At 37.7% G+C, this 16,216-nt stretch overlaps 3 protein-coding genes across 8 annotated transcripts; all 3 read right to left on the bottom strand.

Annotated features, from left to right (window-relative positions):
- On the bottom strand, window positions 1-10,863 carry LOC113751526 (serine/threonine-protein kinase prpf4B). Of its 6 annotated transcripts, none has more exons than XR_003464834.1 (15): window positions 10,246-10,863; window positions 8,423-9,480; window positions 8,164-8,339; window positions 7,712-7,911; window positions 7,425-7,493; window positions 7,145-7,217; window positions 6,604-6,760; window positions 6,199-6,490; window positions 5,986-6,100; window positions 5,693-5,856; window positions 5,304-5,378; window positions 4,750-5,174; window positions 3,799-4,334; window positions 3,677-3,704; window positions 1-858 (listed from the first exon to the last, which is right to left on the bottom strand). XR_003464834.1 is itself a non-coding variant. In XM_027295562.1 (12 exons), the coding sequence occupies exons 1-12, from the start codon at window positions 10,720-10,722 to the stop codon at window positions 4,986-4,988; spliced, it is 3,045 nt and encodes a 1,014-aa protein (XP_027151363.1). In that variant the 5' UTR covers window positions 10,723-10,863; the 3' UTR covers window positions 4,482-4,985. The 6 variants fall into 6 exon arrangements, 1 of the variants encoding a protein (XP_027151363.1); XR_003464833.1 differs by lacking the exon at window positions 1-858 and adding an exon at window positions 1,688-3,558; XR_003464832.1 differs by lacking the exon at window positions 1-858 and having other exon boundaries at window positions 1,688-3,704; window positions 3,799-3,849; window positions 4,270-4,334.
- An 850-nt stretch (window positions 10,864-11,713) lies between these two features.
- Window positions 11,714-12,822, bottom strand: LOC113752595 (heavy metal-associated isoprenylated plant protein 6). The gene is made up of 3 exons (XM_027296699.1): window positions 12,677-12,822; window positions 12,348-12,457; window positions 11,714-12,240 (listed from the first exon to the last, which is right to left on the bottom strand). Exons 1-3 carry the CDS (start codon window positions 12,820-12,822, stop codon window positions 11,987-11,989), a joined length of 510 nt encoding a protein of 169 aa, XP_027152500.1. The 3' UTR covers window positions 11,714-11,986.
- A 293-nt stretch (window positions 12,823-13,115) lies between these two features.
- LOC113753775 lies at window positions 13,116-15,986 on the bottom strand. The gene is made up of 3 exons (XM_027298014.1): window positions 15,529-15,986; window positions 15,313-15,394; window positions 13,116-13,529 (listed from the first exon to the last, which is right to left on the bottom strand). Exons 1-3 carry the CDS (start codon window positions 15,580-15,582, stop codon window positions 13,360-13,362), a joined length of 306 nt encoding a protein of 101 aa, XP_027153815.1. The 5' UTR covers window positions 15,583-15,986; the 3' UTR covers window positions 13,116-13,359.
- Window positions 15,987-16,216: the final 230 nt, after the last annotated feature.

Genomic DNA, 16,216 nt, shown 5'->3' with positions numbered 1-16,216 from the left:
GGAAGGAGCCTCGCCGGCAATTGAATCAGTCATGTCCATATATTATTGCCAAGAGTGACGAGGAAAGTAAAGCCAACCATGGAGTCTATTATGATTGAGAATTAAAACGGACACATGTTCCAATTCTCTATATCATTCAGCTCCAAGGCTCAACGGCCCGAAATCCGGCTATTCATGACCAGAACATCAGATAAAATATCAAATTTTCAATTTGCAATTGGGTACCAACCCGACTCTAAACATTAGGTCCTCTCAGGCGTTACAAAACATCTCTAACACAGAGCATGAAACAAACACGTTTGACGCCACCTTTAAGTTGGCATTCCAATAAACCACATGAAAACAGCAGCTCACATTCAGCTTTTATAGAGAGGCTCCTGTTGCTACCGAGCAGAATATTAGACTTCAATTGCCCCTTTAAGTTGCGCTGGCCACAAACCTCAGTTAATCAACCTGCTCGGCGCACTGATATTGGCATTTTATATTTTGTGCAGAGAGCCCATTATTCTCGATGAGATTTTGCATCACTTAACCAAATTCATTCATGCAATTTTATTTTTTTTTCTTTTGCAACTGAACAACAGCAGCCTGCCGAAACAGTGGATTTTACGCGTGCACAACATAAAGGACGGCATTATTACAAATATCATCAAATTTCACGGGACAAATGGAACCACTTCTAATTCAGCACACAAAGTGGTAACGACAACCCCCAAAATTTGAAGACTGACCAAAAATCAGTAAACTAGTTCAGCCCCGTTAGTATCAACAATTCAAGCCTCTCCATGTGATGACAAGTTCAATCCACACCAACCACACATATATTGCTAAAATCTTTGCATGAAGCCCCTCAAACATCTTCCTCAGACAAAACAAAGGGAACCAGACAAATAGTGAGGACGCAAGACTTCAGAAAGACATATCAACAGTGCATAACCGACCCATTCTAATTAGACAACAGGTTCATATGACACCTGACACCCGCCGCGCGGGGGGGCTAGAAAATTGTATGCATCCAGAACACTTAGCCAGTAAATGGCATCCATAGAAGTATAAGAAAGCAAGACCATATTAACAAAACCCAATCCAACACCAACCACAGCAGGGAGGAGTAGGAGCAGCTCTAAATAGTGTTCAGATTATAGCTGAAATAGAAGCGGCATGTGATGAAAACCTTTTAACTCTGGTAAATGTGCATAAAAATTATTGTAACCACCAGATAGTAAGTTACAAATACCATTTTACTAGTTAGTTAATGATATGCAAGTGAACATTTACCTTTCCTCGCTTCTCAATGACACACACTCACCAGGGGACGATGATACCCTGGCAAATTGACAAGGGCAAATTCTTGCAGAATATGATACTCAAAACCTAAATCTTGCATGGAGAAGATGCTCGATCAAAACCTAGCTTAAACAGGTATTAATTAGATTGAATAAATACAATGTCTTGATCACTCTCGTTGAAGCTGAGTTGCCAACATGCTGACAAAAACACTATAAACTACACGTACTGCAGACAAAAACACTTTAAAACTATATGTACTTACTTTTTCGTAATGTACCAATTTTAGAACTCTAAATACACCAACATAACATCTACAATTTTTCTATAAAACAATCCTTCACGTTACTAGGCAATGCACAAAAGAATTTCCCAACCATACCAATCTCTCACCAGCAAAGGCAAAAGAATATCACATTACTTGCCATAGCAATTCATGCATTCTTACAAATTTCTGCACCTAAAAGTTGAAGGTCAGAGGGATGAAGTGCCAGAAAGACAAAATTGTACATTTTTTATTCACACCAGATGACCTCAGCTGAGACTTCCTTTATTTCTTACTGCAATCAAAAACTATCGTAAGCCGCCAAAAATAATCTCAAGAGCAAACAGCCAGCAAACTGAAAAGAGACCCAGCTGGTATGTTCTGTTTATTCTGTCCATGTCGTCTGTGCTTAACTTGTGTTTCCTTGCAAAAAGCTTCCTCTCTGAGTTATCAATATCCAGATGTAGAAAAGAAGCAACCAATACTCCTAAACTCCATCCTTGACAAATTCATACAAGTTGTGATCTATTTCATATCAGTTGAAATCTAATATCAGTTCCTAAAATCCATTACAACCTGACAACTCCTGTCATTCTCTTCTTCATTTAAAAAAAAGGCTAATTGAACTAAAGGAATGTTGCATTTCACTGACCATATTAAGTATTACTCAAAGGCAAGAAACACCAGAGTAGCCACTGTCCTACCTCGTCTACAACAAATACATGGGTATTCACTTTTTCAGTTCTCAACCTCATTTTCCAGAATAAAAGGGTTGATGATATTATCCCATGTAACCTCATCCCCGGAAAACTATCAAGCTAAAAACAATTAGATATAATATGGAGGACTCAACCCTCAGTATGTCTGCCGCTCTGAAATTCACCAGACCCACAAGTAATTGAACTTACCAAGTACACATTTGTCAAATTTAAGATTTCCATGCCATATCAAGATCCGTCATGTATGCTGATACCCGTGGGTCATCTAGTACTCAGGAGAAAAGGAAGCTCAACCAAAAAAATTACAAATATACTTGGAAGTGGATGCCAAGAATCCCACTACAAAATGGTTTAGTAGTTCCACTACCCTACTGCTCTTATCTTAAAAGCTCAAACTCCACTAAGGTCATCAAAATGCCTGTTATGGAACAAATGTATGCTAAATCTGAGGCTGCAAGCTTATGCACTGAAAGCCAAGTGACTGGAAAAAATATTTTGTTGCTAAAAGATTATCTAAAAACCAGTTCAGTTCATAGACTCTGTGATTTGTTCTTTGACGCAGTTTTTTTTTTGAAAAATATGATAACACCTGTTAGTAAATGATCATCTCATTGGTTTGCACGTGTAATCAGGCTTCGATCGCCTAGTACAAAAAACTGCCCAGGTAATCAGGCTTAATAGGTACATGTAAAGTGCCCAATATACACCCTTATTGGCTTCTTTTTTTCATCCAAGCCTATTTCCACAATTACAAAGCTACTCTGTTACTCCTACCAACCCACATTACTCCCTCTGATCTACCTAATTTTTTGCCGACTATCATATCTTGGATAATGTATATCCTATGCTGCATTCACATCAAGTCAGACTTGTATGCTTGCTGAAGAAGATTTCACGCATGTCTCTCTAATATGCTTGATACAAGGTTATTAGAAATTTCTTGCAAGTCATAAGCATTGCAAATCGCTCGCTTGAAAAAACTTGCACATTATGCCTTAATATAATTGATTTGAAAAGGATTTATAACAATTAGACGTCAAAATTCCCATGACCTAATTCTTTCCCCTCAAGGATGTACTTTCAGCCTAATGACAGCTCCAGGTCTACATTTATCCCACTATAATACCCCATAAACATGAAGAGTTAAAAACAAACCATCTATAAAAAGCAGATTCAAAGAAAAAATTCCCACTCTGCTCAGGTGCCAGAGACCAAGGCAAAGGAAAGTATCAAAATATAGATTAAGAAGAACTTACTATCAGAAATAGCTTGCTAAACAGCATAAATCTACAAAAATTCACACATGTACAGGTTGGAGGAGTTAAAAACATAGTTGGAACCAGAAATAGCTTGACATCAGAAACCAACTAATGACAAAGGAGATGAAAAATAAGAATATACTTACAGGATATCAGCAATCACAATGCCATAACCTACAAAAACAAATAATCATATTACTCAACTATTTCCCAGAAATTAGATCTGCTAAATGAGATAACTGCACCAAATTCAGATTTGGACACACACCTAAAAAAATCCACCTGGAACAGCATCCAATAACCTCCAAAGCATATATTCCTCCAGAATGGCCAAATCATAGATCAGAAGTAATGCAACCTCATTAGAATGGGGACCATCAAAGAAACAGAAATGACACACACAATCACAGAGATCTCAGCAAAGGATAAATTTCATGCCAAAACAAATCAGTTTACAGCATGCACCAAACAATAATGCTTCAAAACAACTTTCAGTAAGAATGGGAACCATAGATTTTTCAAAATCACTTCTATGTATACACAACCACTAAGAAAGTTCTACACACTACATGTAATCAAAAGAAAAGCCAAGACACACAAGGTCACATGACAAAATGATTCGCTTGAAATGGCTTTAAATGAACGTCAGTGATAAGCCAAATCTGACATCAAAGAAATATATGCAAAAGCATAGATTCATCCGTCTCACAATAAACACCTAGCAAACAAACCAAAATACCTTCTCCAGGTTGACTTTTAAGCATCTAAAGCACTGAACCGTTGCCTCATAGCAGAGATGGTACCCTGAATGAGAAATTTAATTAGACACCAGGACCCATATATTATCGCAAAAAGCAAAAACAGTGGCAACAAAACAAGAAAGAGGACCATAATCTAATGCGAGTATCCCTTATAAACCAATCATCAGCAATTAAAAAGGAAAAAAGAAAATGAAGGGGGAAAAAAGTGAGATGAAGAGAATAATACAAATTTCCAAAGTTAAGTTTTTATTTACAAAGAATTATTTCTGCCAACAAATCTAATTTTCAGGAGCACATTAAAGCCTGAGAGTTGAGTTACTGGAACCATATCTCGAATACAATATGAGGAAAGTCTAAAAAAGAGAAAGTAATTGAAACTATTCTACTGAAGAGTTTCTTAATGGTCAACATTAAGATTGAGTACAAAAGGTAAATACGCCTTTGGCGAGTTATCTTACAATAGAAACAGAAAACACTCCACTGACAGAAGCGCCAAGTACGAGCTCTCTTCCAATCAAACATCACCACAATTGCGTTCAACATGCCAAGCACCGTTTCTAAAGCTCTTATAGCCAGCACAAAGAAGACAGACATTAATGCCCAATGATTAGAGAACAATATATAAATGCAGTCATATGATATTCAAATATCAAGCCCAACAGCATTTCGGTAGTCACAAATCAGCATCAATATTTCACTTGCCAGTGATGAATGGATGGCTCAATGCTTGTGATACGGTGATTCTTTTATCAGGATCCAACATGAATATCTTATCAAGAAGATCTTTAAAGTTGGCTAACATCTTTGGATCCTCACCAGGAGAACCCACAATCAAAGTTCCAAAATCTTTTGGCTTAACATTAAGAATCAGCCTCTTTACAGCCTGACAGAATAGAATATATATATAAGTTTATTAGAAAAAAACAGACAAGAACAAGAAATGCAAGTAATACAAAGCATATAATCACAAATAGAAAACCCTAAAGGATCACACAACCAAATTGATGATTACCTTCTTTGTGACAGGGTCCTCCTCAGTGGCAAGAAAATTCAGCCCCTGATCAAAGTGCTTGTCCTTAAATCCACCCTGTAGCAACAAAATAGGAAAAAAGCGATCAGTAAAAAAAAAAGTTGAGAACAAATAAAACTTCACTAAATTCTTCTGGAAAAAGAGACCAATTCTTAAAGCTAAAAGAGTGAGAAAGGAAGCATATATATCAAAAGAAAATATGGTAAAGGAATTATATTTGAAAGATACAAGCCACAGAATAAACTCTCAACTCCTCATTTCTGTTGTGTAAAAATGAGGTATCCATGTAACATCTCAAACACTATAAGAGAGATGCAAGTGCCCTAAATTCAGGGAGGAAAAACAAACAAACACCTATAAAGCTCTCTCACCTTACGAACCATCTTCTTTGGAAATGCGCCCTTAAGCTCCATATGAAGGCGAAGCATGTCATTATTTGTAGGACCAGGAAAAAGAACTTTTCCAGTGTAAATCTCAAATAAACAGCAACCGACTGACCACATATCCATGGGATGATCATATGGCAGACCCAGAACTAAGAAGAATAAAAAAATAAAAGCTTAAATACCTTAATGTAATAGAACTCAGCTTGCGGTAAAATAACTAATGTTGATCAGGCAATCAAGTCCTTCTTAGAAAGCAAATGACAAAGAAACAGACTTACTTATTTCTGGGGCACGATAAAATCGACTCACAAGATATGGAGTAATTTCATTTTTACCAGCAAACATGGCATTGCCAAAGTCACAAAGCTTCAATACATTCTTTGCTTCATTCACCTTAGGACACAGCAAAAAGATTAAATAGGTTAGTATCAGAAAGAAGACCAGGTTAAAGAGGTATAGAAGGGAAAGATATTGAAGATAATTGAGTTTACCAGCATATTATCAGGCTTAATATCACAATGAAGCACACCACAATTCTTTAGATGTTTCAGTGCAATGAAGAGCTGCTTTGCATATGCCCTTACAGCAGTTAATTTAAGCCCAATATTACGACCAAACTTCTTCAAAACCTCACGAAGATTCATATGAAGAGATTCAAAAACTAAACAGAGATGATTCCGATACTTAAAGCTGGAAACAAATCGAACACAATGGCGTTTGTTCTCAGGGTCAGCACCAGCCAACTTTTTTAATATGACCAGTTCATCCATGCCAGCCTTCAACCTAACAGCGCAACAGAAAAAGAAGAATCAAGTTCTGACAGACAAAGGACTAAAGGATGCATTATTAAACAGCTAAAGTCAGAAACTAAAGCAAGGAAAAGCTTAATTACTCACATGGTCTCATTATTGCGAATGATTTTTATCGCTGCTTCTTCAGGATCACCAGATTTGGCCTTAAGATCCCTAGCACGAACTACTGTAGAGAAGACACCTTTGCCATGTGCAGCAATGATTTCATATCGACCATCAAGTAATTCTCCAAACCGATAGCCTACAAAGAAAAAGGAACAATCAAGATTAGCAGATTAATATTGAACCGGAAACTCCTCAAAAGGGATAATTAAGAGGATCAGATTCACCTAATCAATAGACAGTCCAGAAGAACTAAAAAGACAAGCAGATACACTCGTTGTACCAGACACTCCAAAAAGGAACAAACAGGAAACTCATCACTTCTTTATCTAAATGTACCTCTTGTTAAAGCACAAAATGAAAATTAAGAAATAAACTTGACGTTCAAGCAGTAAAAAGATTAGAAAGAAAAAAAAAACTTAAGTAATTACTTTATCAAGTGAACAGTTAGTTAATATCACAACTTAGCTCCAAAAAGAAATTAGTCCATGTGATAGAATAAATCTAGATTTCAGACACTTACTATAGTACCCTTCTGCATCATCCCAATTGTCATGTAGGCCACTCCTTTCAATTGCTAAACCATCACCCTTACCCTGAGGAAAATATTTGATAGCTAATCAATAAGTACGAGCCAATAAAATGAAGGAATAAGAAGTTATCAATCGACAATAAAACATGAATTTAGGCCACCACAGAAATACAGGAAAGGACAGTATAAACCAAAACGTTAGCCAGCTTAAGAACAAACAAGAAGCGATGAATTTATTAGTTGCAAAAGACAGTGGCAGATTAAGGCTTACCGTTTTACGAACACCAGCAGGAGACTCTCCAAATATATCATCAGAGAACATATCATTAGGTCTTTCACTCTGCAAAGTTGAATAATTCAGGCACAAACAGCAAAGGTTTAGCCAATTGTGAGAAAATAAATTAGACAAATTTTGAAAAAAAAATTCTAAAAAAAAATTACAAATACGAGCAACCAACTTGGAGACACATATAGCTGACAATGGGGACATTGAGCAGCTAGGGGAAACAATGCAGTCCACGACACATATCTCCAGCTGCCTACTAAATTTCAACCCACCTTTGGAGTACCGGCTCCGAGTCCACCAGTATCAGAAGGCTTCTCAATAGTAGAAACCCCATTTGGTGGAGGGGATTTTCCAACAGAAAAGGATGGGTCAGCAACATAGTCATCTTGGCCCTCATTTCGAAGATAATTAGATTCAAGAGCAACACTAACAGATGGTGCCATCACTAATGGCTGTTCTCCTTGCTCTTTTACTGTTCCAAAAAAACAAATTTTTTTCAGGAGAATAGTAGATAAAAAGACAAGGCATATGCCCATGGAAAGTCAAGATGAGAAAAAAAAATCGAATGTCTATCACATAAAAGCTCGCTCCAAGGAAAAAAATCAAGCCATGAAAAATAGGTATTCAAGAAACCAATGCTGCTGCACTCCAAAGGAATCAAGTACAAAAAATATCGAACAAAGAAAACCTATTAATACAAATAAGGCAAAAGAAATACCATTACCTGTATTTTCTATTTTAGCTTCGGAGTGCTGCTGTGATTTCTGACTTCTATATTTTTCTAGTATAGCTTCGCTTCGCCTCCTACTTTCCTCTTTAATTTTTTCAAGGTCATCTTCTTCCTGTTCTGCTAGTCGCAACACAATTTTTTCTTGGTAGTCTTCTTGTTCATTTTCATCTCTGTGATAAAAAAAATCAACATTAGATGGAAGGAGGAAAAGGATGCTGATCATATTCAATATACTGATTGAGCAAAAAGTTACCTTCCAGACTTCTCATTTTCCCTTCCAGCCATATGCTTCTTAGAACCATCAATTTTTTCAGTATCACTTACACTTATCCTATCCTTGTGACTGGCTTCATCGTGCCTCCTATGCCTGTAATCGTCAATCCTATCTTGCTCACCATAGCCATCATCAGCGTGATTGTGTTTAGAGTTCCTAAAGGACCTTTGACTATCTCTATCCCTATTTCTATCTCGGCTGCTACCTCTATCCCGCTCCCTCCTCCTTTCCCTCTCCTTCTCCCTCTCCCAGTCCCTGTGCCTCTCTCTCTCCTTTTCCCTCTCCCTCTCTTTCTCCCGCTCCCTAGCCCTTTCCCTCTCCCGCTCCTTCTCCCTTGTCCTCTCTCGCTCTCTGTCTCTTGTCCTGTCTCTGTCCACATCCCGGCTGCCCTCTCTATCCCTGTCCCGCATTTCTCGACTATGATGCCTTGTTGACCGACTACTGTGTCTGCTGTAACTCCTTTCTTCATCCCTAAATGATTCTCTGCTGGCAGGTTGGTAATCCCTGCTGGATTCATGCTCCTCATCTGAATCACTCCTATTCTTTCTTCGTGAATAATAGTTATATGTTTTTGGTGTATTGAGTAAAGAACCCTCTCGGAAAATGCTTTGGGACCTAGACCTTCCTCGAGACTGATCACGTGACTTTGGACAGCTCCCACTTCGAACCCTTTCACGGTGTCTGTCCCGTAACGGTGACCTTGAGAAATCCCTTTTTTGCCCACCTTCAGCTAACAATTCATTAGTCTCCCTCAAAATACTTTCTTCATTAGAGTAGTCATTTCTCCAACTATGTTCTTCAACAGTTAACTCATCCTTACGGTATTCATGCACAAACTCACCATTAGAAATATGTTCAGTTCTGGAAGTTCTTTCCTGACCCAAATCATTATATTTCTTCCTCGCAAAACATCCATCATCTTCCCCATCAATCCTAAAATCACTCGATGCCCCCATCTTTCCATCCTCTTCATTCATACCTTCTTCAGAAGGCAAACAACAGGTACGATTCTTCTCCTCTTGATATACATCCACCTTCTGCAGAACACAACCAAAGTAGCTGGTTAACCACACAAACCTCAAATCTACTATGTCCAAGCAAAACAAAGTTAACAAAGTATGCCCCCACAAATAAATAAATAAATAGCCATAAAATTTGTTCTTACAAATCCACTGAAAGCCATCTGTCTTCAGAATCTCCTATAGAACTTTTGCCTGGGAAAAAATGTAAAACCGGAGTGCACAGCTCCAGATGGAATTCAAATTCTCATGTCCGTTCGGTGGAAAACATGTACTAAAATTTCACAACAAAACCGATGACTCCACTAGCAATTGCAGAAAACAATTAGTAAACTCTTTAATTAGATATGATCAAAATATCAAATTAAAACACATTGAATAACTTCCTGTTTAATTGCTGACAAATCTTGATACCAGGAGTAAAAAAAAATCCTAATTATATGCCTGTTACATAAATAAAGATATAAATCCGGCATTTAAAGTGGGTAAAATGGGTTCTAGTAAAAAAGGGTCAAAGGCACAGTGTAAGCATACTTCATATTTAAGTTCAGCATGAGAAACACAAGGAAGCGAAAACTTTGGAAGCATACTACATTGACCACGCCAAAGACACAAAAGCTGATATTCCAGACGAGTAAACAAACTTTCAATTTCCATATGGGAAGGTTTCCATTAATTTTCTCCGCAACCAAACAGCTTAATTTCTAAACTTTACAAACAGAAATGAAACTCTCCCAAGAAAAATAACAAAATAAATAAAAAGCAAGGGGAATCTGAACACACCATGTGAGAATTGTCAGAATGGCCGCCGCGAACAGCCCCAATCTCTCCAGACTCCACATCAGAACCACGCTCTTTCTCCTTTTTCACCTCATCTCCATCGATACGAGAACCACCACCACCACCCTCACCCTCATCAACAATCTCTCCTTCTTCCATATCATAATCAATCCCCAAAACTGAACCAGAAATAACAGCCGCACTAGTTGTGCCACCAGTTGCAGCATCAACCACCGCATTCTCATTACTCTTCCGTTCCTCTTCTAGATTCTCTTCCATCTCGATTTCAGCTTCAGCTGTTGCGTCCTCAACTCTGTCCTCCTTCTTGCTGCGGTGGTGATGGTGGTGGCGATGATGCCGGTGATGTTTATGGTGGCGGTGCTTCCGCCGTTTCGAAGGTGCTTCGGCGTCGTTGTTCTCGTCGTCAGAAGGAGAGCGGCGGTGCTTGCGACGCGTGGGTTCATTGGAGCCGCTGGCCATTAGCTGAAATTCGAAACGAAGCGACTTCAGTTAAACACTAAATTGGAAATCAGACGAAATTTCCAGTTTTTAGGGTTAGGGTTTGGGGGGGGTTGAAGAAGAAAAACAAAGGAATTTGGATTCTAAGGCTACTTGGTTAGATCCGCGTATGATAATTAGGATTATGCGAATAGATAAACTGGGCTCCGGTTTACTATATAGGTACTCAAACTAAAGACTGAATATCATAAAGCTCCCCAGCTTTTAACATAATTACGGAATTCCTCTTTCTTTCACTCATTTATTTTTTGTTTTCCTTTTTTGGGAAATGATTCTAGTCAAAGAGAAATTAGAAGCCGATAAAGGAAATTTTTATTTAGTGCCTCAAAGTGGATTTAAGTCAGCTTGCAGATTTGATTTATTTGCCAAAATCTAGAGTTTATTTAAAGTAGTAAAAAAGTTACAAATATGAACATTTCGAAGATTTTTCATTTTTGAGCAATAAATAAATATAATTGTCCTTATATGTTAATTAGAACCACTCCAAATGTTTGCAAAACTATTTTGTCATGTTTAATAATTATATTTAGCACTTAAAATTAATGAATTCAAATTTTAACATATTCAAACGCGTTTAATAATCAAAGTTTAAAACATCTGAATTTACTAAGTGACACTAAATTTTTTGGACAAAATTTGCTCCAAAAAATAAGTGATAAACTATGCACTTATCACTTAATATGATATACACTCAAATATATCAAAATTTAGTACTTAACAATTCATTAACTTAATGGAATCAGATTTCAGACAACAACTTATCGCGTAACGTGATATACACTCAAATGTATCAAATTTAGTACTTAACAATTCACTAATTTAATGGATTTAGATTTCAATTTTATCAAAAGGTTATATTAGTTCAAATCAAAAGCGTAATGAATGTAGACGAATCCAACTCGAACCTGTTATGTGCATGTATGTTAACAATCTATTGAGGTCAAGGAAATTGAATGCTAAAAGAAAGAAAAAGCCAAAGAGCGGGGAAGTAGTCTAAACCAATGTACAAATGTTACTAAATCTTAACATGTACATTTCCAATCCTACTTCTTCTTTCGATTTTCCTTCCTTCATCTTTTTCAGACAAATCCATTAGGTTCCCCCCGGAGTCTTCCTGTTCTCCCAGAATCGGTCTCTTGTCTAAAATTAACATCTGGTGGTGCCCTTTTTCGTTAGGTTCATGACTGACATTTTTTTTTCCCACCCAAACCAGGAGAAATTGAAACTAGGCATGTTGAGCTATGGCATGAGGGTCCGGGACTTGGAGATCGGGCATTGGAATGGTATGGTCTGGGACATGGGTTGGTGCTGGCCCTTGTTCTGTACGTCCATCACTGCCACTGCTTAATCCCTCTATTTCCAGAATCTCGACTCTTCTTTTCATCTTCTTCCTTATCTTTATTGCTATATCCGCTGGAACGAATCTCCCACACACGATTACCCTTGAATGTTGCTTCTCTATCGAGTGTGTCTCAATTTCTTCATTCATCAAAGGGAAAAAAAAAAGATGGAATTTTTATGTTATTGACTGAAGTAATTACGCAAAATAACAGAGCAGAAAACATAGGAAAAAATGCCCGGCAGACCTTTCATCCTGAGAATTATTCTCCTCATTTTTCTGCAGCATCCATTGCAGTCTAAACTAATCTTCATCACCATGCAACAAACCTGAAAATCATGACAAGCAATGCGAAGTCTTGGTTATTCCTCTTTCAGCATTGAAAATTCGACGAGTGACTAGCTATTATTTGCTGACATATTTTTGTTGGTTTTCTCAAATTGACTGCTATGTCGTTTGTTCCAACAGGAAATAGGAATTCACAAAAGGTAAAAGGGAAAAAGGGGAAAGAAAGGGGTTGAAAAGAGAATGACAGGAATTGTAAGAGATTATGCAGCCAGAGTGTACTTGCCTGACCGCGCATAGCTTAAAGATGATGAAAAGTTGGGAAATGTCGGCTTTGTTATAAAAAGGACTATGTGAGGTACGATGGGTGATATCTCCAAGACTTGACTGGAAATGGGAGAGGTTGCTTTCTGGCCAGCTGAAGCATCTAATTCCATTCCCCTTTGGAACCTAAGAGAAGGGGAGGAGGAAACTGATGGTTTTGGTTAACTTCCTCAACTTGTCATCCCTTAATTGATTCAAAATTCATGATCCCGTTGAAGCAAGCATCATCCATTTCTTTAATGGTTTGTATCATTTCATACATCATTTGGAAACCATCTTTTTCTTGTCAAGAAGGTTGATGATCTAATGCCTATTTCCCTAAAGGTTCAAGCATGTAAAATCACACGAGTCTTAATCACATTATTATTGTCCGAGCATGGAAGTGGGAAAATCAACAGCTAAGTAGGAAAAAACAAATCCAATCCTTCCAATCAAATTTTCAAGATTTTCCGAATTCTTCTCCTACTAAAATATACAACTAATTTTGCTGTTATTCAAGGCATCCGTGTCAGCAAATCTACTTAAGTATGAATTACACACTCTTGCTCGTAAAAAAGGAAAAAAAAAAACTATATGTGCTAATTAATTTTCAAGACACTTTTTTGCTTTGTTATGTTTCTTGAATCTATAATCCGGAGAATTAATGAATATCAGCGGCATGTGGAGAAACTTAGGCGCATGAGCAATATGGCTAGTTTGCTGAGCCGAGCAACTGGGGAGCGCGGTGCAGAAGCTCCTCCCCTATCCGCTTCCGTGGGAAGCCTGCAAGTGACCGTCACCCTTTTTTCCAGCACGCTGACGACCACAGAATCTGTCTCTCCTGAAATTTACAGCATTATCGTGTCAGGTATTGCTTGGTGGATGAGTAACATTATAGCCATCTTTACATCTAGAGTAAAGTCCAAAACTTCATCAATTGTGATATGAGTAAAATTGTAAAATAATATTTGGCATAAATCTCACCATCCAAACACCAGTTATTATATAATCAATGGCTCCTTCAACAGTTGGTCAGTATAAAAGACTTAAATCTTTGTGAGATGGGACGTGGGGTTTAAATCTTATCTTTCTTCACTTTATCACTAACATGTGTCTTCTTTTAATCCATATAGATATATACCCATTTGGTCTGATAATGATTTAGTTTCCTATCGATTTTCCAATGGTCCAGTTGGGTCCTCTCCTAAAATATGTTAGAGTAGGAGTAGAAATAGAGTAAATGTTACCGATTGATTAAAAAAATACACACACACATACACACATTTATGTTATTGTATTTGCAAGACGATTCACAATGATCCAGTTGGATCCCCACTCTAGAATATACTATTACAGTAATAGTAGAGTAGACGTTATCAATTGATAAAATAAAAAAAAAAAGCGCGCACACATACACACATTTATGTTATTGTATTCACAAGACGGTTAAAAATTAGCTTTATTGATTTTCACCTGTGCTATTGAAGCGCATCTTTTATGTTCTTCTGTACAATTTAGTAAAAACAACAAGAACATCAACATCAATTGTTAAAATCATCGACCATGGGCAAGGGCTACATGGCTAAATGGCGATATGAGACCATTGTTGATATACTGCAGAGATCCTAGCCTTCACCATTATTGATAAACTTGACCACCTAGTCACATTAGAGCTATTAATAACAAAAGGGTGAGGTTGTTGAGTTCATCTTTCTTTCTCTCTCTCCCCCCCCCCCCCCCCCCCCCCCCCTCTCTTCTCAATCATATTTCCTGGACGAAAGGTCTTTGTTAATGGGACACTTTAAATCCCTTTCACTTTTGAGAAAAACCCAAAATAGAATGGTACAATTGATAAAAAGTAAAGCTGCAGAATGCAACCGTTCCCACCGCGAGGGGCCAGGTAACGTCTCTTTGGTACACCAATGTCAACCAAATACCATACAGGAGTAACAGGACTGCAGGTTAGACGATTCATATATAATTTGATTAAAATATCCTTATAGTACATTGATTGCTTCCAAGTCTCATAAAAAATGTTCATTTGAGAAGGACCAAGAATAAAGAATAAAATACCATTCCAAGTCTTTGATTCATTCCTCGTGTGCAGCTCACCATTTTTAACACCATGTAAGAAAAGCAATTTTTTATGTGTTTTGGCGTGGCATGAAAACATGGCACACCACTCAAATGAATTTGTGAGAGTTTGTATGAAACCTTGATTTTATCATCTTTTCTTAATCTCAAACTTTTGGCGATTCATGGTAAAGTTATTCCCTCAACGGATATAGTCAATTACAGCCACCACCAAAAACCAACCCCCACAAATTCCCAGAAGGCTAGAACACATAGTGACAGGTGAAGTCCAAATAGTTCTCCAAAAGGGACCAAAAATAATTGCACTTTGGAATCCAATGAAAAGGTCCACTGGCTTTTGGAAGAAAATCAAATGAGATACTCCAACAACGGTGGTCTGCACACAAATGGCTGTCATGATTTCGCACCACAATCTAAAGTCATGATATCTACTGCTAGGATGGAGGAGACAATATATGCACTGCTAAAACACTCTGGAGAAAAGCAACTCTAGTTAACAAGGTGAAACGCAGAAGGAAGAAAAGACATACCATTCATTTTAGACATGACTTCTGCTACTCTTTGTTGACATTTTGCACATCTAAAATCTGCCAAGAAGACGACTTCCTGAACCTGCAAATTTCAACCAAAGATGAGAGCTTCCCCGGAGTGCATCATCCCAGATATCAACTATGCTAAAGCTTGAAACTCCATAACCATCAAGAATCATATCATCAAAGATATACCAGCTAGAGAAGAGCACTCACGACAGGTATCGCTAAGGATTCAATAGAAGCAAGCGTAGGCCGAGAAATCGACATGCCCCTTGACTTCTTTTCTTGAATTGGACTGAAATTGTTCTTGCTCTGATCATCAACGAGGACAAATGCTCCACTTTTTGTTGTGTTGCACTAACTTTTTCAAGAAAACACACAGCAACAACATATTATCTATCCTGTCCAACTTGGTAGGCTTGAAAGCTCATTTTCACTTTTGCCAGAAGAGACAGAGACAGAGAGTTTGGTAAGAGTGGGAAAAGGAGTTACTAACTTCTCTGAGAACAAATATAGAGCAGCCCCATCCTTTGTAGATGCTCCGTATGTTGTTGGAGAAGAAGGGTGCTTAATAAATAGTAGCAAGAAAAAAATTTGTTGAAACAAAGGCATCATAAAGTGGAAAAGCCATCATGCGACAGAGATGCTTTCACTCTACAAACAGCAGCCCCACAGTACCTTGAACTTTTCTCTACACGGAATCATTATTGTACCAACATTACTTAAAGGACTAAACCACCCACTTATCCAACTTTTAGTTGCGTTAATCAAATCAGGTCAAATTCTGTTTAGGTAATACTACGAGGGTTTATAGCTGGCCTCGTGTGTTAATCAATAGATTATGCTCTGCATATGGCATTTTGTGCGTCATGCTAAGTTAGGGTCAAGAAAATAGGCTTTA

Source organism: Coffea eugenioides, chromosome 11 (assembly GCF_003713205.1).
Source record: "Coffea eugenioides isolate CCC68of chromosome 11, Ceug_1.0, whole genome shotgun sequence".
In the NCBI taxonomy this organism is placed as follows: domain Eukaryota; kingdom Viridiplantae; phylum Streptophyta; class Magnoliopsida; order Gentianales; family Rubiaceae; genus Coffea; species Coffea eugenioides.
Note: the sequence above shows the minus strand (reverse complement) of the source record. Positions and strands in the feature narration are given on the sequence as shown.